The sequence below is a fragment of the Physella acuta genome, unplaced genomic scaffold (assembly GCF_028476545.2).
Source record: "Physella acuta isolate Inbredline_101_S28 unplaced genomic scaffold, ASM2847654v3 ptg001176l, whole genome shotgun sequence".
In the NCBI taxonomy this organism is placed as follows: domain Eukaryota; kingdom Metazoa; phylum Mollusca; class Gastropoda; family Physidae; genus Physella; species Physella acuta.
This window is the reverse complement of record NW_026732693.1, coordinates 126,514-148,141: the sequence shown is the minus strand read 5'-3', so window position 1 is coordinate 148,141 and position 21,628 is coordinate 126,514. Positions and strand designations below refer to the sequence as shown.

Genomic DNA, 21,628 nt, shown 5'->3' with positions numbered 1-21,628 from the left:
AGGAAAATATTTTGCTCTAATTTAAAGTATTGTATAGTGGATTTAAGAATTTAAAAATGATAAATGTGGTTTTCAACCAATTTTGTATGGCTTTCACTACATTATTTTAAAGGTTAGGCTACCCACCCTTGCCAATTAAAATGTTTCAGACATTTTCATTAATTTGTAAGTTAGACAGCATTTTCAGTTTATTTCATGTCATAAGATTCAAACCTATGCTTTGTTAACAAAATTTATTTTTGCTTTAAATATACAAATACAATGATAACAATTCTGTTTGATTTCATACTGTAAAAAAGATCAATGTTGATGACAACAAATAGCAGTAGTTTACACTTCTAATTTGGTTTGGCTATTTAAAAAAGTTACTAAACTGGATTTTCTTAAATATTTGGATCATACCTTTATTTGACTAAAATATACAAAATAGCAAATGTTTTTGGACACAAGGTTACAAGAACTTAGCAGGCAGCTATACTTTGTGATATCTCTAGAGCTTTGTCTTGATATGTTGCCAATCTCTGTTTCAGATCATTGTAAGCCTAGGTAGAGAAGATAAAATTGCTGGGTTAAAGTCACATGACTTTTAACATTACAACACTAGTAGATTTAATGGGGAATAAAGCCTTTTGAAAGAACAGGTAATACACAACACCCATACTTTCCTAGCTTGCTGGACTTTTTGAGGGTGGGTAGTGTGGCTTAGTTAAATTTTAAAAAGGTTTTTTATAGAAGAAATTTACTTGCAGGTACAAGGACCTTTGCCAATCCAATGTTAGTGAAATATAAGAAATTAAACTTAATTTTCAGATATGGTTGATGTCATTTTAAAAAACAAAACAAAAAATAAAAGTAATAACTTACAGAGGAATATAATGGATTGTAGTTTTCCTGCAAAGCTACCATCAGTTGATCAAGACATGTATATGGTACCCATACACTCATAGGTGATGGCTTGTCTATACCCTGGAGTGATACAGGAAAAATACATAAAACATTTCACTATGGAATATCAAATAAGATGTTGACATTCTTTAAAGCTAAACTTATTATCAAATATTTAAGAACTTAGCTCTGGAATACTCCTAAAAAACCCATTTTGGGTTGATAAATTTTGTAAAAAAAAATCAAAAAAAAAATTCAATGCTATAAAATACTGACCCTTAAGTTAAATGCTGGTCCATCAATTCCTCTCAACAAATTTGTGACTACATCCAGGTACTCAATAGCTAGAGAAGCTGCTTGGTTTAACAGGTCAAAGTTCAAATATACTCTTAGCAATGCAGCAACATCCACTTTCTAAAACAGAAAATATTTTATTTTACACACAAAATAAGAACAAGTAAGGATTCTAATAAAAATAACATTAAATTAAATTGATTATGCACACAAAAAAAATGTGTATACTATAAGATAGAAATTTCAATGAAAATGGAAAAAAAAATTCTATCAATTTAAATGTGTCCATGATTGATGATTGTAAAATAAAAATAGTCAATTTCGAAAAAATCATATTTTGTAAATAAATAATTTTAACAATAGGAAATACACCTCTGTAACCTAATTGAAAACTCAATTTAATTTATTCTTACTTTTTTAAAATTCAAGGTTAAAAAAAAACAACATAATTTTTAAATTATTTATTTATTTTTTAGTACAAAAAAAATGAAATATATAAATTGGATTGTCTAAATAGTAAATATCTGCCTAGATTTCTTAGGTTAGGATGATATTTATAAATTAACTCTGACCTTGTATGAATGAATGAGCCATGTTGGAAGATGAAAGCTCTGTGACAGGAGAGTATGGGCAACACATTTATGGCAGACACCGCTTCCATCTTCCAACAAAGTTAGGTAACTCTGGAGTAAACTCCAGGCCTGATCTGCTGCTGTGTTGTCTTTTGCTCCACATGGTGGGATGTTATTTTCACGCAGCCATAGCCAGGCTAAAGCATTGGCATCTGAGTCTGAAATAATAAAACATCGACATCTTTAACATAAACAACTCTTACAATTTTTTTAATTATGAATTTTTTTAAAAAAAATGTAACAATTTTAATTATGAAAATTATTTCTTTTTAAATATAAAAAATTACATTTCTCGGTTTTGTTCATCTTTACAAAAATATAAATATGAGAGGGTGGAGGCATTATCAATATATCAATTTTAGACAAATTCTATTTATTGTAAAGCCAACACTAAAGGAAGTACAGTCCCAGTCTGCACATACTAAACTGTATAGTGGGGATATTTCAAGTCTGGATATTAACTCTATCCTTACAATCATTATTTTCTGTGCCTCTGTCAACTAGGGATGTTTCAACTAACACCCCATCTAGCTATACTACCATCCTATTCAGTGCTAACCTTCAACTTGGGATGTCTGAAATAAGATCCCATGTAGCTATACTTACTTTCTTAGCTACCTTACATTGCTAACCCTCCACTTACTAGTTTTTGTGTAGGATGATGAGATAGCCAGTGTAACACAACGAAGAGATAAACTTGACAAGATGGGCTCAGGAGATAAGGAAAAAGCTCTGGTTACTGAGACTGCCAGGTCATACAGACCAGCTGCACACAACAGGGATACCATTTCTTCTTTAGATGGCATAGGTCCTAGAAATACAAGGTTTTCAAATTTACACATTTAATGTAAGTAATTTAATAATAAAAAAAAACAAAAAAAAAACATGAAAATTCTGGGTATAGCCATTTAGTACAATATCCAAGGTGATAGCATGGTATAGAGGTAGACTGCATGCTTGATAACCCAAAAGTCATGAGCTCTGAACCCGGGCTAAGGATTATAGGTTGTCCTTTGACTGAACTCCCCTTATGTCCAAACCAGGTGGTGCAATGCACTGAGTGAGCAAGCAAAAGCTTGACCCAAACCAGACTGGTAACATAGGTAAGAGAAATGCTCAATTCTTAACCCTATTCCAGTCTGGCTAAAGAGCAAAAGCTTGAGCAAGTAATGATCGTATAAAAGAGAAAGAGAGACGGTGCAATAATCAAAAGTAATCCAAAAATATTTTTTACAATGATTCAAGTATGATTGCTTTTTCATACAATGTGATTAAAAGGATTACCTGTAATTAATGCTGAATCTGGCTGACTTCTGATCAATCTCAGTCTAGCATCCAACAGTAGATAATCTTTTTCTAAATCTGCTAGCTCCAAAATCTCCATTTTCTTTGACCCTGGTTTAAGAACATAAATTTATAAGCTAACATGTTGGAAAATGTAGAAAAACAGATAAGTTAACAATAGGAATATTTTTAAAAAATGAATATGAAATAGAGGTTAACTTTAACAGTTGTTATAAAGTACCTCTCTTCCTGTCTATGTTTCTGCCCTCGCTGTCATGTTTGGGTACTCTCATGGCATTACTTTGGTCTTCGTCTCCTTTGAAGACTGGCTTGACTATCCAGGCATACTCTGGCTTGACAAGCCTCAAAGTGTTCAGGGCTGAAAGGTAGCACTGTGCTTGCTGCTGGAGGCTCTTCAGGCCTGGAACCTCATGGGCTAGCCGTAAACCTCTCTCAAACATGATACGCCCAGCTAAACAGTAATCATACAACTAATTTATTATACATTTATAAAAGAAGTAAACCATACTTTAAAATATTATACATCTAGCTAAGCATACTTTATAAAGCAAACCTCTAAAATATACATTTAGCTGAACGTAATACATCCTATTATACAAATATCTACAACTTAAAACTTTTATTTTCAAAGTTAATCCTCACCTTTCCTATAATCCTCTCTATAAATAAAATAAGAAAATAATAGACTGTAGTAATCATAAGTGAACAGGTCCACAGAACGAGCATGATTCTCCAATATGTAGACCACCTAGTAATGATCAAATGTTTACAGCAAGTAATAACTTGTTACAGCCAGTTTTTGATTACCAAATTACTAAGAAATTATAGACCAAATAGAACATCTTGGCATTGGAGCGATAAATAATTTAATTCAATAAATCATAATAAGTTTAAAAAATTAAAAAATGTATTGCCTCAATGCTAACCTAAGTAAGCCCAAGACTAGTTTGTGCTCACACGCTGAGGTTTTCACAATAAAACATTTTTGTGTCATTTAATCATAACAACTAAGCATAGACAGACCTCCTCTTCCAAGTCTTGGTAATCCAGTGCGACAAGATCTGCCAGATTTCCTCGCTCACAAAGGACCACTAAAAATTTCCTAAGCGAGTCCTTCTTTAACCTGTAAGTATTAGAAAATTTTTCACAGTGCTAAGCAACAGTGCATACAGTTTCTAAAAATATACATTGTGAGAGAAGAGAGTTTAGATAAAATACAAACCTGTCTGTGTCAGGGTTGTTCATCATGGCAGCAAATGCTTCCTGGTTGTGTCCCAATTCTAAATGCTGTTTGAATACTTTGTACTGTAAGGTTGACTGAAAACAACATAAGCACATGATAACTAAGTTTGAACCATGTGCTGTTTATTTCAGGGGGTATTTATAAAACAGAATTACACAGATGGAAATACAATCTATTGTAAAAAAAGTTAATGTTTACATGAGCAGAAATTGTGACATGTAAAAACAAAACTTGAAGCAAACATTAGCTGCGACAAAAAAATAAAGCAATTACCAAATTAGGATCCTCTGTATCAGCTTTATTGATGGCTTCAGTTGCCATGGTGATAACCAGATCTGGCAACCCATGTTCTTCCAGCAGATTAATTATCTGTAACAAACAAATTGTTTCAGATTCTAGTTTTCCTGTATGACAATGCATTATGCTCAAAACATCAAACTAAGTGCATGAATAATATGGTTGTGCACATGAATAATATGGTTCAAAGTCTCAAAAAACCAAGGTGTATTATTAAAACTTCTTTGTTTTATAACTACAACAAGAAAGTTTCTACCTAAGGTCTTCATCAGAATATTTTTTCATTTCAAAAAATGTATTCTCCTGAATATTTTGTTATAACAATTACCAGTGTGGTACATTAGTTAAAAAAAAAACAACTGGTTAAACATGTAGTGTTACCTTGAGATAGTAAAGTATCTGTAGTTTATAGTGGTCCACCTCCTCTGTCTGCAGCAACTTGTGTGACAAAAACGCTTCAGTAGCCACACCATCACTGGCATCTACAAACATATTCACTGCTTTGTGGGGCTCACTGAAATGTTACATTTTGTCCTCAATGTAATGGTTACAATGTCATTCATATACTTATATTTATAATACTTAACTAGAATCAATATTAGTAGATGCATATGCTTAAAGAGGCTCAATAAAAACGAAGTTTCAAAATTTAAAAAAAAATTATAGTGTTACAAGACCAGTAACAGCTCAAAACACTAAAACATAAAATAATTTGGATATCTTAAGCTGACGTGTGAAAATGTATGTCAAATTTAATCATTAATGTAGGGGTTTAAGGATATTACAATTCGCAATTTAACTTAAAATACTAATTCACTACACTAAATGTGGATAGACAATACTAATGGTAAGTTAACAGAATGATAAAATAATGTGGAAATTTTACAAATAGTACTTGTCATGTGGTTAAAAACGGTTGCCCTTAAGCTGAAATAGGACTTACTCAAAATGCAGATAGGACAAGCCCATAAAGAAAGCTCTGGATCCTTCATTCCATGTGCACCATGGGGAGAGTATGTGAACATACTCCTGCAGCCTCAAGTACTGGCAAGTGCGTGCTAGGAATTCTGGGAAAATTGTGTCATCTGTTGCTGGCCAGCTGAAAGTTGGCTTAAGGAAAAATATTATCTATAGCTTCTAAAGTAAAAAGTAAAAATATGGAGAAGGCTGGCTCGATGAAAGAGATATTTAACAATCCTACATAAAGTAACATTTAAAAATTTGAAGAACAAATTATTTTATTATAAAGTTCTGCTAAAAACAGTACATGCAACACCTACACTGATCCGTAAATAAGTGAGTGTTTGCACATACATAAATGGTTAGGTTATTTTTTTTAGAATAACTGAATGAAGGATACATGAGAAGACTTAAGGAGATCAAGAACCCATTGAGGTCTCCTCTCCAGATGCCAGTTAGTGAAGTGCTATAAGAGGACAACCTGCGTCTGATCAGTTCTCCACCCACACCCTCAAGAAACATCTGTATCACATAGCTGCTCTGAGTTGCTGAAATATATATTCAAAAATTACAATGCAGTTTTAATTCAATCAAGGCAGTTTTCATTGATAAACTTGATTAACATATATAATACGTAATAAGTATAATACTTGATTTTAAAATCAAACTTCATGAAGGTGCTTGAATGTATGAGCAAAAAGATTTTAGTAAAATTTACAATTGTTGGTCAATTTAAAAGAATGACTTAGGACCTATTCTTGTATACTGGCTATACAAGGTTAGTGTTATTTTATTTACAGATAAAAAAAAGCTTACTGGGTCGAGTAAGTGAACGAGGCTCAGAGTTGTCTGTGATCTTTAGGCTGCTCAGCTGTCTCAGGTTGAAATCTCTGGATGTATGAAAGGAATAGTGGTTGCCATAGTTACTCATAAAACCATATTTCAGGGTTCGTACTGCTTTTTGAAAATGAAATTCCAGACTTTTTCCAGACATTTTCCAGACTTTTTTGGAAAAATTCCAGACTTTAGACAGATAATGTGTTAGCGAATAATTTTTTAAAATGATGCACTATTTGTACTGTCATTATAATTACTTATACTAAATAGACATTTATTCCAGGCAATTGATTTATATTCATAGTGAACTTTCTCTAGCCAAATTGACAGAAAATCATTTTATCTAAGTTTGTCTACTCTACCCTACCTAAAATTTTAACAATTAAAATAATTGATTAAATGATGCAACTATTTTGTTTCCAACATTAGACTTATGTAATCTGTTCCTGATCTAATTGCTTATGTTTTCAATTAAATTATCATTAAAATGGTATTGCATAATAGTGAGACTTAATTACTTTAAAGAATAATAATGTAATGTATTAATCTAGGTCTGCTCTTGTTAAGTAGCCTAATATAGGCTACTTGTAAAAAAAAATGTAAAGCAAAAAAAAAAAAAAAAAAAACCACATCATTCACTGTTTGTTCTTATAGTAATAGATTAGTAACGTGTCTGCAATAAAAAAAAATTACCGGAATCCCCCCCCCCCCCCCCCACACACACACGACACGGTGAAGGGGTCACTGTGAGGTCATATTAGTCTAGATTTCAGTATACCGGTTTAATATGTCATAACATGAACTGTGCCATGACTTATACCCCCCCACCCTCCTTACCAAGCAGGACCAATTACGTACTTGGGGTCACGGTGAGTTCACACAAGTGACCGATGTTACAAGGAGGGGCGGGGTAGTCTAACTTTAATCGTCAGCATTTGCAAATATTTCAAAAACAGTTTAATGGAAGGTGGATTAAAATTAAAGGGGTCATCCATTTATGACGTACACATGGAGGGGGGAAGGGGTCGGAAGATTTTGTGATTACATTCTAAAACAAACATAAAACTTGTATCTTGCGTGTAGAAAGTAAAATTTAGACGACTGTGCTGGTGTTTTAAAAACCATCACAGCGTGTAAATAAAACAGGGTATTTATATCTGCCCTAACATTATTGCAAGAGTGTGTCGTCACACTTTATAAAACCGTCCTCCCGACTTTCCGGAGTGTGACGTCATTTACGGACGACTCCTAAAAAAATAGTACCTCTTTGATAAGCTTTGATAAACAGAAATACAGGTATGAACCCAAGGAGGCCTTGCGACTTATTAATCTTTTAAATGTTAATATTAATCCAAAGTAAGTGAACGCGTGTGGACAGAGGGCGGAGGGGGAGTGGGGAAGGGGGTGGGTCTAAAATCCGAAAAATTGTTGTAAGTCATACATGGATGACGCCTTACAGACTGATAAATTATATCTAAACTACCACTCACTCTTCTCCCCCATAATCTTTTGTTATAACTGCCTGCATGCAAACTCAAACGATGAAAAAATAGCGGGTAAAATCGAGAGCCTAACAATTCTGAGGGCGATCATTCTTTCATTAAATGACAATTGTAAGTAATTGTAACACATTCACACGGTCAGTCGCGCCACAAAATATCTCTTCCCACCCTTCCCCTCTTCTCCCAATGACGTAGTAACTGAGCATCCGTTTTTTCCCTGCGAACCAGCGACAAACGTCACAACATAGTGTAAACCCGCGCAATAGCGCGGGGAAAAAAATTGGAGTAAATTCACTTAAAAATAGCAATTTTTTAATTTGGAAAATATGGACTACGAAGTTTTGTTTCTAAAACTAGATTCCAGACTTTTTCCAGACTTTTAAAAAATCCTGCCCAAAAACTAGCGATTTTCCAGACTTTTTTAAGTCTTAAATTCACTTTTCTAAATTCAAGACTTTTTCCAGACTTTCCAGACTGCGTACGAACCCTGATATTTCTAGCTTATGACAAAATTTTTTTTTACTGGGATGCGTTTGCAGTATGGGAAGGTAAGGCTGGGCTGTAGAGCGCACTATTGCTTTCCTGATGTCTCAGGTTCATACACTTAGCTCAAATCCATGTGAACTGTCAGTGTCCACCACCCAGCTCTGATGGGTACATGACTGGCGTTATAGGAAACAAAAGGCAGCTGGGTTTAGAACTGACCACACTATTCCTTTACAATCTGAGGTTAGGAACTCTACTTCATTTTCCATGTTGACAATCAGGTCTGACAAAGTATTTCTACATCACTTGGTTAGTATTACACTAATATTAGAACAAACTTTAACCCCAACCAGGTGGTGGTGTAAACAAACATTCCCCTGGTGATTTACACTGTGCTGTTAGGGCTAACAGTACTTAAGGCCTCTGACCATTTTTCATGTTGACAATCAGGTCTGACAGTGTATTTCTACATGACTTGGTTAGTATTACACTAGTATTAGAACAACTAAGTGGTGGTGTAAACAAACATTCCCCTGGTGACTTACAGTGTGTTGTTAGGGCTAACAGTACTTAAGGCCTCTGATGCCCACACAAGAACCTTGAAGCAGCGCAGGAGATACGCCCCTTTGGGCAGGAGCTCATTCATAATCGCATCTTTCATGGATTGAGTCAACCCTGACTGTAACATTGTAAAACAAATTTTTTTTTAGTTTATCAAAGAGAAAATGAAAGAAAGCAAAAACATTAGTAATATATTTTTTAATGATACCTTAAAAGTTAAATTCAAGAGCCAAATAGAATGCACTCAATAATAATAAGGACACACCCCCCCCCCCCACCATGTAATTGGCTCATAATAGGCTTTAAGCATAGAAACATGTGCAATAGGATATCATACGACAGTATCACAACCAGAAAAATTGAACATGGGATAAACACTTCATATTAAAGTTCCCACATTAACAGGCAAGTATCATTTTTTCTAATAGAAATTCTAAACGTAATGTTTAGCTAGTTAAAAGTAAATGACCACCAACCTCTTCCATTAAGTTTGCAGCTATGGCCATGAGTACTGTTAAGTCTCGCACAAACTGAAATCTCAGGAGAGCCAACTGTTGGAAAGACTGTGTCAGGACAGCAGTGCCCAGGGCTCCAGAGAACAAATGGCTGTAGTGTTGGTGACTGGGTTGATCTGTTCAACATCAATTAGATCACATTAAGGCATCACATCAAATGCAACTGCATCACAATATTAATTAGTGCACATAACAGCATCACATCAGGAGCATTTGAACATGTAATTAACAAGAGAAGCTGATGCTAATTTGTTTTCAAAACCAATTGATTGTTACAAATATCATGAAACTATTTCATACACATAGAATAAATAATTCTATAGTGTTACGACTTAATCAAGTCTAAACTTACTTCTATTTCACAACTTAAAAAAAAACCATAACATCAAACATCTTAACTACATTCATCATATCGTTGTCTATGCTATCAGTCAGTTGAATTATCAGTCATCTCCATCTTACCTACGCCCTCCATCATATCATTTTCCAAGTCATCAGTCAGCTCTAAGATGTCAAACAGAGCCTCAATGGCTACCACAGGGTTGGATGTTTGTTTCAGGAGCTCTGTGATGCTATTTATCACTGACTGGTCATTTCTGTAGACACATTTTTTCCAGAACAATCAATCAAGTAAATACTTCAAATACTTTTTAGCAACTACATCGTTTCTGTCATTTATTTTTAAGATATTGTAAGCCCAAAAAAAGTGAGGCAAAAAATAAAAGGCCAGAATAGCACTTGACAGCTTCTTTAAACATATAAAAACATTATGCTGAAAGACAGTAAATAAAACCACCTTGTAATGTCCTAGAGGTTCAAAATATCTTACAGTACTATATATCCATAAGATTCCCTTAAACTTACATAAATATCCTTGTGATTCTCTACAATAAATAACTAAGCCTACTTGATAATATCCTTATGATTTCAACAAAAAATAACTTTTAAAAAAAAGCCCCTGACCCTACCTTAAAATGTCCCTGAGATTCTCTATAATTAATTAGCCTACTTAATGATTTCAACAGTAAATAGATTTTAAAAAAGGTCCCTGAGCCTACCTTAAAATGTCCCTGAGATTCTCTATGAGAGTGTCAGGGGGGTCTAGACTCTGCAGACAACACTGGAACATGTAGGCATCCTCAGCTGGTATCTCACAGCTGATCACCTGGACTGCCGTACACACAAGTCTCATGTCCTCAATAAACTGAGCAACTGGGACACCTGATTAAACAAATGCAGATGTTAAGACAGTCTTGATAGGTTTTTTAAAATCACTGTCTATTGGGCAGATGAAGTAGAGCTCATCTGTTAATATGACATTGGCCTATAAAGAGTGGTCAGCACAAGATATCTTGACTTTCCCAGTCAGGTATTCATCTGGGCTGGACTTTGGGGCATCTCGTGGTCAAGACCAGAGATTTTAAAGTTAGTAAGTAACTCCGAACCCAACTTCTCAACATTGACAGGTTTGAATGTGATCAAGTCATGTTCTACACAGAGGATGGTAATTGAACATAAGCTGATAGAGTAGTGCCGTCATGTCCTACCTTCTCTAGGGAGTTCATGCTTGTCCAGGGTTGATTGGGATATCCTGATGGTGGGGGAGAGGTAGAGCTCTTCTGTGGGGTCACATGGTCTCAGCACACTGAATGTTGACTGGACAAAATAAGGACATTACTACACACTGAATGTTGACTGGACAAAATAAGGACATTACTACACACTGAATGTTGACTGGACAAAATAAGGACATTACTACACACTGAATGTTGACTGGACAAAATAAGGACATTACTACACACTGAATTTTGACTGGACAAAATAAGGACATTACTACACACTGAATGTTGACTGGACAAAATAAGGACATTACTACACACTGAATGTTGACTGGACAAAATAAGGACATTACTACACACTGAATGTTGACTGGACAAAATAAGGACATTACTACACACTGAATGTTGACTGGACAAAATAAGGACATTACTACACACTGAATGTTGACTGGACAAAATAAGGACATTACTACACACTGAATGTTGACTGGACAAAATAAGGACATTACTACACACTGAATGTTGACTGGACAAAATAAGGACATTACTACACACTGAATTTTGACTGGACAAAATAAGGACATTACTACACACTGAATGTTGACTGGACAAAATAAGGACATTACTACACACTGAATTTTGACTGGACAAAATAAGGACATTACTACACACTGAATGTTGACTGGATAAAATAAGGACATTACTACACACTGAATGTTGACTGGACAAAATAAGGACATTACTACACACTGAATGTTGACTGGACTAAATACGGACATTACTACACACTGAATTTTGACTGGACAAAATAAGGACATTACTACACACTGAATGCTGACTGGACAAAATAAGGACATTACTACACACTGAATTTTGACTGGACAAAATAAGGACATTACTACACACTGAATGTTGACTGGATAAAATAAGGACATTACTACACACTGAATTTTGACTGGACAAAATAAGGACATTACACACTGAATGTTGACTGAATGACATTACTACATACTGAATGTTGAGTAATAAAAACATTACATTCTGAATGTTGAGTAATAAAGACATTACACATTGATGTTGACTGGACAAGACATTACACACTGAATATTGAATGAACAAGATAAAGACATTACATATTGCAAGTTGACTAAACTAGATAAAGACATAACACAATGAATGCCGATTGAACAAGATAAGGTATTGGAAACTGTTCAACAGAAGCATCCCGTAAGCATCCACAGTAATGAACTGATATTGGTGAAATGAGTAAACTTTGTAAGTAAATAAAATCAAGGCAGTCTTTCTCAGCAGACATTATTATGGTTTGTAAACGTAGGTCAGAGAACACCCAAGTAAAAAGAATATGTAATTACCTTTTTGATGACAGCAAATAGGCCAGTGACTGGATCAGCAAACAGACCTTTTACTTTCTCACCAACCTAAAAGAATTTGAAATAAACCCTTTTAAAAGCCAAAGTAAAATATGCTTTAACCTAAATTGAATAAATGACAACTACACCTGTATTCATAAAATAAAAACTACCTGTTTATAAATAAACTGACAAATCTTCTGTTAACCCTGTAGCATTTTGTCAATCAATTGACAACTTTACCTGTATATAAACCAACTGATAACTCTAATTGTTTATAAACCAACTGACAACTGTACCTGTTTTATAACTCAGCTGACAACTCTACCTGTATATAAATCAACAGGTTGACAACTCTACCTTTTTTATAACTCAGCTGACAATTCTACCTGTATATAAATCAACAGACTGACAACTCTACCTGTATATAAATCAACAGACTGACAACTCTACCTGTTTATAACTCAGCTGACAACTCTACCTGTTTATAACTCAGCTGACAACTCTACCTGTATATAAATCAACACACTGACAACTCTACCTGTTTATAAACTAAGTGACAACTCTACCTGTATATAAATCAACAGACTGACAACTCTACCTGTTTATAACTCAGCTGACAACTCTACCTGTATATAAATCAACAGACTGACAACTCTATCTGTTTATAAACTAACTGACAACTCTACCTGTATATAAATCAACAGACTGACAACTCTACCTGTTTATAACTCAGCTGACAACTCTACCTGTATATAAATCAACAGACTGACAACTCTACCTGTTTATAAACTAACTGACAACTCTACCTGTATATAAATCAACAGACTGACAACTCTACCTGTTTATAACTCAGCTGACAACTCTACCTGTATATAAATCAACAGACTGACAACTCTACCTGTATATAAATCAACAGACTGACAACTCTACCTGTTTATAACTCAGCTGACAACTCTACCTGTATATAAATCAACAGACTGACAACTCTACCTGTTTATAAACTAACTGACAACTCTACCTGTATATAAATCAACAGACTGACAACTCTACCTGTTTATAACTCAGCTGACAACTCTACCTGTATATAAATCAACAGACTGACAACTCTATCTGTTTTATAACTCAGCTGACAACTCTACCTGTATATAAATCAACAGACTGACAACTCTACCTATTTTTAAAGTCAACAGACTGACAACTCTACCTGTTTATACTGACAGCAGCAGGAGTAGAACTTCTCCCACTGTTCGCGCTGCAGCTGTGTGTATTCCTCCTCTCCCAGCTCATTATCTGTTGCATTGTTACGAATCTGGAAACAATATTTATTTTCACATTAAAGTCATATTAATTTCACTGAACACACAAGCTTGCATGTACAAAAAATGACTTCCATTTTTAAACTGCATGAAAAAATAAACTAAATGTAATGTCTAGCTATTACTCTATATCAGACTTGAAAATGTACAGTTTAATATAAAAATTGATAAGAAAAATAATATTAAATTGGAGTTAGCAGCAGTGTTGACAATTTATTAAACCCACATACTTCAAGATCAACAGCATTAGTGACATCATCCTTTAAAGCTGCCATGTTGAATAGGGTCTCCATCTCTACAGACGGAGCTGCACATCTTCTGTAGACCTACAATATAGTTTAGGCAATTGCAAAAATTACTGATACTGAAACTTGTACATATAAACACATTAAAAGTGATTAAGTTAAAATACACGCAAAATAAAAAACACTAAAATATGGTCCTCCATCTGATTTTTGTTTTAATATTACAAATGTGTAAATTAGTTGCATATTTTGGCCTATGAATGTCTTGCATTTAACGATTTTTTTCTGGACAATTTTTTTAATGCTTAACTTTTTTAGAATAATCCTGCATTTAGAGTGATATGTAACCAAGGGAAGCTACTCACACTAAGGGCTTTAACAATATCTTGAGGGGAAAAGAAACCAGGGGAGAACATCTTCTCTAGGTAAACATCCCTGGGATCTCTGTGTTGTGGCACCACAACAAAGTCATGGGGGGTGGACAACAGCACTGGCTCCCACTCACTGCTAAGGGATTCCTCTACACTGGAAATACAAGAATCAACAATTCTGTAATAAACTCTGTAATTACTCGTTTCTAAGTACAAAAATATATTTATAGAAGACAGTGAGCTAGAAAAGTATAGAAAAATTAATTTGTAAAAAGATGAAGTTTCTGAGAAATTATAAAAAACCTGATAGCTTTATTTAAATGCTTAATTAAAGTGTGAAAACTAGGACTTGTCTACAGTAAAGTGCTTTAAACCGGATCAAAATAGCAATGTTTACAAGTTGGAGTTAAGGTGAATATAGAGATGGGAACTTGATAAAATATAACATACTCATCTATAGGTGTGGTCAACACTTGTGTCTCCCCAGCCTGTGTTGTCCACAGAGACATGAGGTAGTCACGGGTTGCAACAAAATCCACCAGGTCTTCTTGCTAAAAGTTTACAAAAAAAAAACATCAAGATTTATAACTCATCAAAGTAATGAAATATTAAAATATATTTTTTTTTGTATTAGAAAAATAAAACATTAAATATAAGTTATCGAAATATGGTAAAACTTAAAGAATGTAGAAAGCAAACAATAATTATAAAACTGTAAAAACTTACTGGTGGTGATTTGTCCAATGTAGTCAGGTGTTGTACAATCACCCTGTTTTTATCTAGCACAGGATCCAGGAACACAAACTGAAAGTTAACATTAGATTCACAGGTAAACATTCCATTGATTGGTAAACATCCCAATCTTGGGTAAACATCATCTCACTGGTATTAAAATCAGATTCACTAGTAAATACCCCTGTCAATGGGTAAACATTAGATCCACTAGTAAATAGTGATAAGATAAATATAACAAGCACAAGTAAATAAATAACTAACAAGTCAACAACCTCACAAGCAACCACATGTAAGCAGCATCACAATCTAGCTTAATCACAATGAAGCACCTGATCTTTATATATAAGACCTCAATTTTTAGACAATATTTTCTAGACAGTTCTTACCCTGGATTTATTTTGTAAACAGAGATAAACACAGATGCCAGTGGTGCCTTCAATGACCTTGATGACATGCCCAGAGGCTACAATTAAAAAAAAGTTCTTCACAATTAAATAAATATTTTTACAATACATTTTATTTGATTAGACAATCTGTTATATTTGTGCATAATACATTTTTTTGTAATAAATAGTGGTAATAAAACAGATATGAAGTAATTAAAAATAATTTTGTAAAAGAGATTCCTTATAAAAAGCCTACCGTTAACAATCGGTGTGGTACCAGTTTCTTCAAATTCTTCACTAGTGTAGTCCAGCAAGTTTTCTACCAACACACAATCTTTGGTCTATACAAAAATATGCTCAAATGTTATAACTTCAAACACAAAATCAGTATAAACTTTAAACATAAGTTTTTATTTACATGCTTAAAACTGCATAATTACAAATTACTTTAAAAGATAAACTAATATCCTTATAAAACTTGGTTATCATTTTATACAGAATGTTTAAAAATTCTAACTAAATTCTATCAAAAATATAAATGTCCAAATGCAATTTAACAATAAAGTTATTGATATTACCTTTGTTGACCACACTCTAAGCCTAAAATCTCGACAGACAGTGAATATGTAGATATCTCCAGCTATGGTCAGCAACTCTATGCTCACAGCTGTCTCACCAACTGGCTGACTGCCCCTGAAGAGTTTAATTAAAGTTTTGAAAATAAAACCAACATCATACTAAGGCAAATTTGACTGTTAACAGATATTCAAAATGTACAACAAATACCTCATGACACCTGGGATGAGACCATTCCAAAGTTTCTTCATCACAGACGAGCATGATAGTTCTTGCTGGATTATCACACCTTAAATAAAATAGAATACAAACTAAAATGTAAATTTTTTAAAAAGCAATTATATTGTTCACTTTTTCAAATATTTTTATTGTTTGAGAACGCTACAAAATATTTTCCATTTAATACAATTTCAACAGTACTATTAAGTGTAAGTTCAAATAGCTTGTTAATAAACAAATGCCCATATGACAACAAAAATATGTAAAAAAAAAAATTACCCATGCATTATTCGCCTACTAACCTGTGATTCCTAGAGGAGGCATTTTGATAAGTAAAATTCCACCAGTACTGTTAGAGAGAGCAAAAATGGCATGACCGTCACTGCAAACACAGCTTGCGCCAACTGAAAAGTGGGAGGTTATACTTCCGCCAGGTGTTAGCAGGAACTGATTCTTGGGATCATCAGGTAAGGTGGCATCATAAAATATTGACGATGCATTTTGTTCAGACAGTACAAAGGCACTCTGTATAAATGAAGACAACACTTCAGAAAAATGAAATACAAAATTTACCTAAGATACAGCAACAGTGATGTGTATTTTATTTCAAAATAATAAAACATCAGGAGCAATCTATTTGTGGATGTATAAACAATTTACCGGTCTGTTGAGCTTGCTGGGATGAGGGAACACTAAACGATGTACACTTGCAACAGTGGCAACCAGTATGACAACATTCCCATGAGCTTCCTGGACTGTCACTTTAGGCAGCACTGGTGTATCTTGGAATTTGTATCTGACCATATTACCAGACAGTGACATGTCAAGGGATTCCTCAACAAGTTCCAACACATCATGATGAGTTCTCCTATGAAATAATAAAATATATATTTTACACAAGTCAATTACATTTTAACTATATTTTACATAATTGCAAAAGTAAATATTGAAAGTATTTTGGTTTCTTTTCCCTCTTCATTCTTAATTATAAAATTGGAGAAAATTTCACCCAACATATTTACCAGTTATTTCAATCTAGTCTACATTTACTAGCTGACAAGTGTGTTTAATACATTTTTAATATTCTCACCAATAAATGAATCGATTGCGCACAGCAGAGCCTGCACTACCACTGTCAATGTAAGAATAGCCTCCACAGCTCTCTGGAACCTTTATATCTTGGAGAGTACTAGCAGATGCTCCTACAATGCATGACGAAGAAGGAATATAAATTAGCACGTTCCACCGCAAGTTATATTAAATCATTTCCATGGGGCAATTTTTTCGCACATTACTAGTGTCGGGCGATTTTACTACGCACCTTTGAAAACAATAGTGTCAATAGATTACCAAAAATTTACACCTGTGTGCAAACAAAATATGATATAGGCCTGGTACATCACATTTTATGATAGTCAATCTAGGCTTATTTAATTATTATTATTAATTACTTAGTGGCCTATTGGCTATCGTAAACTAAGTTCCAGTTTCAAATTTTTTCTAGAATTTAAAAATTTCTACTAATCTACTTTCATTTTCATATTTCAGAAATGGCGGGATAAGTTCGCAGTGTTTTAATGCGTTGTTTGACCGATACTTAACAGTATGTTTTATATGAAACAAACACTACACTAAACTTTACCTGTACATATAGTTATGGCTTTCCACCTTGACGAACTAGTGGCCGGCACTGAAACCTCTCTAAACATTCTCCCTTTTGATACAGGCGCTGCCATTTTGAAAGGATGCAATTTTGTGTAAACTAAAAACTATCATCGGATATCAACAACAAAACTCACTAGAAAACTTCGCGCTTTTAGCGCGTACTTTTAGTTTATGGACACAAAGTTATAAGTTGTGTCCTTAAATAACTTATAGATCTAACTAAATATCTTTCGGTCGGATATCCAGTTTTATACTCTGTCTAACAAAATGACGCGAGTAGATTCACTGCTGCCATCATATTTAAGCAGAGCAACATTATTTTTTCATCAAGTCCAAATGACCAGCCTGCTTACAAGATTTGAACAAACACGTTCATTAGGCATCTGATCTACATTATTTACATTTAAATAATAATATGCATAGCCTATACCTAGGTTATGTTAGTTTAGGTTTGCCTGTCGCCCCTCCTGGGATATAGACAGCTGACATGAGTTTTCCAGGCGTCTCTGTCCTGGGCTAGTCTCTCCAACAGTTCCCAGGTGTATCCAATCTTCTTGGTGTCTTCTTCCAGGTCACGTCTCCAGGTCTTTCTTGGTCTTCCACTCCTCCTCCTGCCCTGTGGATTCCAGGTGAGGGCCTGTTTTGTTATGCTGGATACAGGCTTCCTGAGTGTGTGGTAAATCAGATTGAGACGAAAATTAGTTTGAAAATCGTACCCTCACAATCAATGAGCATTGTGTGTTTGTCATCAGTGCTGGATACAGGCTTCCTGAGTGTGTGGTAAATCAGATTGAGACGAAAATTAGTTTGAAAATCGTACCCTCACTATCAATGATCGGCATTGTGTGATCAGTGCTGGATCACGCTTTGCTGGGTGCATCTTTATTTGAGTCCATTCAATTCCCACAGAGAGAAGGAGAAAGCAAGGGTGGCAGGTCATGTTACAGACCATAACTATCACATACACCCGTAGTGTTTCCTTTAGACATTGTTCTCTGAAAGAGGGCGGGTGGACATTTAAAACTTTCATGAGGGGGCGGGGAGCATTAGTTAAAGTATGACCTATACTTTCTATACAAATATTTTTTTTCTTTTTTAGGGGCGATAGACTTACTTTGGGGCGCCCCTCCCCCTCCCCCGCACTACGATGCTTGAAAGATAGTCAAGCTTTGGGACTGAAAGAGTGCAGGCTACTTTAAATGTTAGTATTCCGTTCTTTATTTATAAATACTAGATTATGCATTGCGATGCTCCTTTTATAGATAAAAGAGAGCTTTCCTTAAAAAAAATATTAATGATTTATAACCGATATAGAAGTCTAGATCTAGAATCTAGATTCTCGTTTTTATTCCCTAGGCTATATTGAAAAGAATGCTATTGAATGAAGTTTCTTATTTAGCCTTTATTTTTAAGTAAAGAAAACAAATCTTCGATAACAGAAGTTGCTTTATAATTATTTTTAAACCTTGACTAAATTTGAATTTTGAAATCATCCAACTTTTAGATTTTTTTAAATAACAAAAAAAGTTAGGTTTCTTTATTGAAAAATATTATCTTCTGTATGTAGCAGTACATTATTTCATACAGCTATCTCTGGCATTTTTACGACATACACACCTGTAACTTTTGACCCATGACCTCGACCTCTCACACTTTTTTCCCTTCCTCGTAGCGTACCTGTCAGTTTATTTACTATTGACCAAGGGAAGCAACAAGTGAGGCTTTCTATCGAAGTAAGGGCCCAAAATGGCGACCGCTTTGCTTCGCGATAGGCTACCTCCAGGTTGTCAAATCGGCGTCACACAAGACGGGAGAGTATTTTTCATTGAGTAAGTTATTTTAAATTTGTAATCCAGCTTGGCCAGTTCAGTGAACATACTTTTTAAAGTTGTTTTTAACATGAGCATGCAACAGGTAGAAATAAAAATGGGCGATAATCACGACGCTAGTACTAGATCTAGATCTAGATCTAGACTATATTTTAGTTTTAACAAAAGAAACTTTCAGTAAAAGAAAAGGGTAGGCCAAAATCCAAAAGTGGGAAAAGGACTTCACTGTGCTGGCTGGTGACTATTGTCTGCAGTGACTAGATCTAGATCTAGATTTATTCTTTTTAATTTAAAAAAATAGGCCTACTACTACTGGAAAATAGTTATTAACTATAATAAATAATAGATGTCCTAACTGACAGCCAGAGTTTAGTTTAATAATAGATCTATAACTTGAATGATATTGATGTCTGGTAGTTGGTAGGTCTAAATTAAATTGACTAAATTTATTTAGTAAATAAAAAAAATAGGCCTATTATCGTAAAATAATATTAAAATATTAGGGCAAGAGCACTAATAATATAATATACTACAATGAGAATAGTAATATAACCAAATTTTATAGGCCTACTTAGTATGCCCTACTTGGCTTGAAAAATTATTTAAAAAAAAAGATGTAGTCCTAGGTGACACAGGTGATATTTAAAGAGCCCATTATTTTTACTATCTTTACAGTTTAGAAGCAAAATAAATTATTAGCCTGATAAGTTAAATAGATCAATTGGGCCTAATTATATTGTTATTTATAGGCCTGTTGTCTCACTGTTGACGTTGATTCTAATGTATAGGCCTACATTTAAAATTACAAGACCCTGTACTAAACCATCTATAAATACTAGCCTATAGATTATAAATATGATAGGACCTATGTTTTTATGATAGCCTATATATTAATTATTATTACTTATTACCCATCCTAATTTCCTTCAAGTCGTAGGGGCTACCTAACTCATCATCAGTCTGACAAAGACAGGTATTGGTATTGGGGGAGGGGTTAAATATTTACATTATTTAGTCTCTTAATAGGCTCTATTATATAAGGGAGACTAGTAGAGCTCAATTGTTTTATTACTGTGCCTAAATTAGCTGGTTATCGGGCAGATGAGGCTCCTTAGCTGGGGACAGCCACTCTTCTAGGAGAGACAACTCCAAAATCAAACAACTGCTGCCTTGTAGTTTGTTCTTGGTTGGACAAAGGCTATGGAAGCAAATCCAAAAAGAAAAGCAGGCTGAAATCGGAGTCAATGGCCTCAATGGCGCATAACCAGTTGACACGTATCCTTAATTGTGATGGAGGCGAGGTCGAGTCCGCTAAAGCTAATATTCGAAAAAAAAAGTCTCGAGTTCAAACCCTCTGGCAGATAAGGCTCGATTCCCTCCAACACTAAAAATTAAGAACGAAGAAGAAGAAGAAGCTGGTTATAAATTTTCCAAAATTTTTGCCACGATGTCATACTTGCCAATCAAATATACAACGTCCCAGCTATGTTGTTGACACAGTCATCATCAAAATATAATACCACACCTCAAATAGTGTTTTCTTTAGCACATTCACAGTCTAAAAACCTTCATCTTGAAGTTATATTTTCATATGTGTAGAGCCTACCTTAACCATTGTGATTTGTATGTTCCAGTTAAGGTTTGGTATCATTTATCAATAATGCCAATTTTAATATTCATTTTCTGTTTATTTTAATGTCAAAGGCTTAACTCAAACGTACAATGAAAACTACTGTCAATAGATTAAATCATACAAGATCTAGCAGGCATCTATCTATATATGTTGTCTTACTTACTAAGTAATTGCTCCATACTATACAAACTAATTAGTTTATGA

At 34.2% G+C, this 21,628-nt stretch overlaps 2 protein-coding genes across 6 annotated transcripts in view; one reads left to right on the top strand and one right to left on the bottom strand.

The window, feature by feature from the left end:
* Window positions 1-389: 389 nt before the first annotated feature.
* LOC131956794 (nuclear pore complex protein Nup160) lies at window positions 390-18,039 on the bottom strand. Its single transcript, XM_059321394.1, has 34 exons — window positions 17,940-18,039; window positions 17,388-17,499; window positions 16,958-17,165; window positions 16,600-16,822; window positions 16,289-16,367; window positions 16,081-16,195; window positions 15,759-15,843; window positions 15,503-15,579; window positions 15,108-15,185; window positions 14,832-14,932; window positions 14,376-14,535; window positions 13,996-14,091; window positions 13,654-13,758; window positions 12,450-12,515; window positions 11,065-11,173; window positions 10,576-10,738; window positions 9,980-10,113; window positions 9,479-9,633; window positions 8,987-9,120; window positions 6,433-6,506; window positions 6,017-6,164; window positions 5,600-5,755; window positions 5,038-5,170; window positions 4,633-4,728; window positions 4,339-4,433; window positions 4,140-4,239; window positions 3,759-3,864; window positions 3,337-3,567; window positions 3,096-3,206; window positions 2,455-2,622; window positions 1,752-1,969; window positions 1,162-1,299; window positions 865-966; window positions 390-542 (listed from the first exon to the last, which is right to left on the bottom strand). The coding sequence occupies exons 1-34, from the start codon at window positions 18,031-18,033 to the stop codon at window positions 462-464; spliced, it is 4,251 nt and encodes a 1,416-aa protein (XP_059177377.1). The 5' UTR covers window positions 18,034-18,039; the 3' UTR covers window positions 390-461.
* A 1,638-nt stretch (window positions 18,040-19,677) lies between these two features.
* The window catches only part of LOC131956792 (uncharacterized), a 58,869-nt gene continuing 56,918 nt past the window's right edge, over window positions 19,678-21,628 (top strand). For all 5 annotated transcript variants that reach the window (XM_059321388.1, XM_059321391.1, XM_059321387.1 and 2 more), the window contains exon 1: window positions 19,678-19,791. In XM_059321388.1, the coding sequence (XP_059177371.1) occupies window positions 19,709-19,791 (83 nt within the window). In that variant the 5' untranslated portion in view covers window positions 19,678-19,708. The remainder of the gene's footprint in view (window positions 19,792-21,628) is intronic.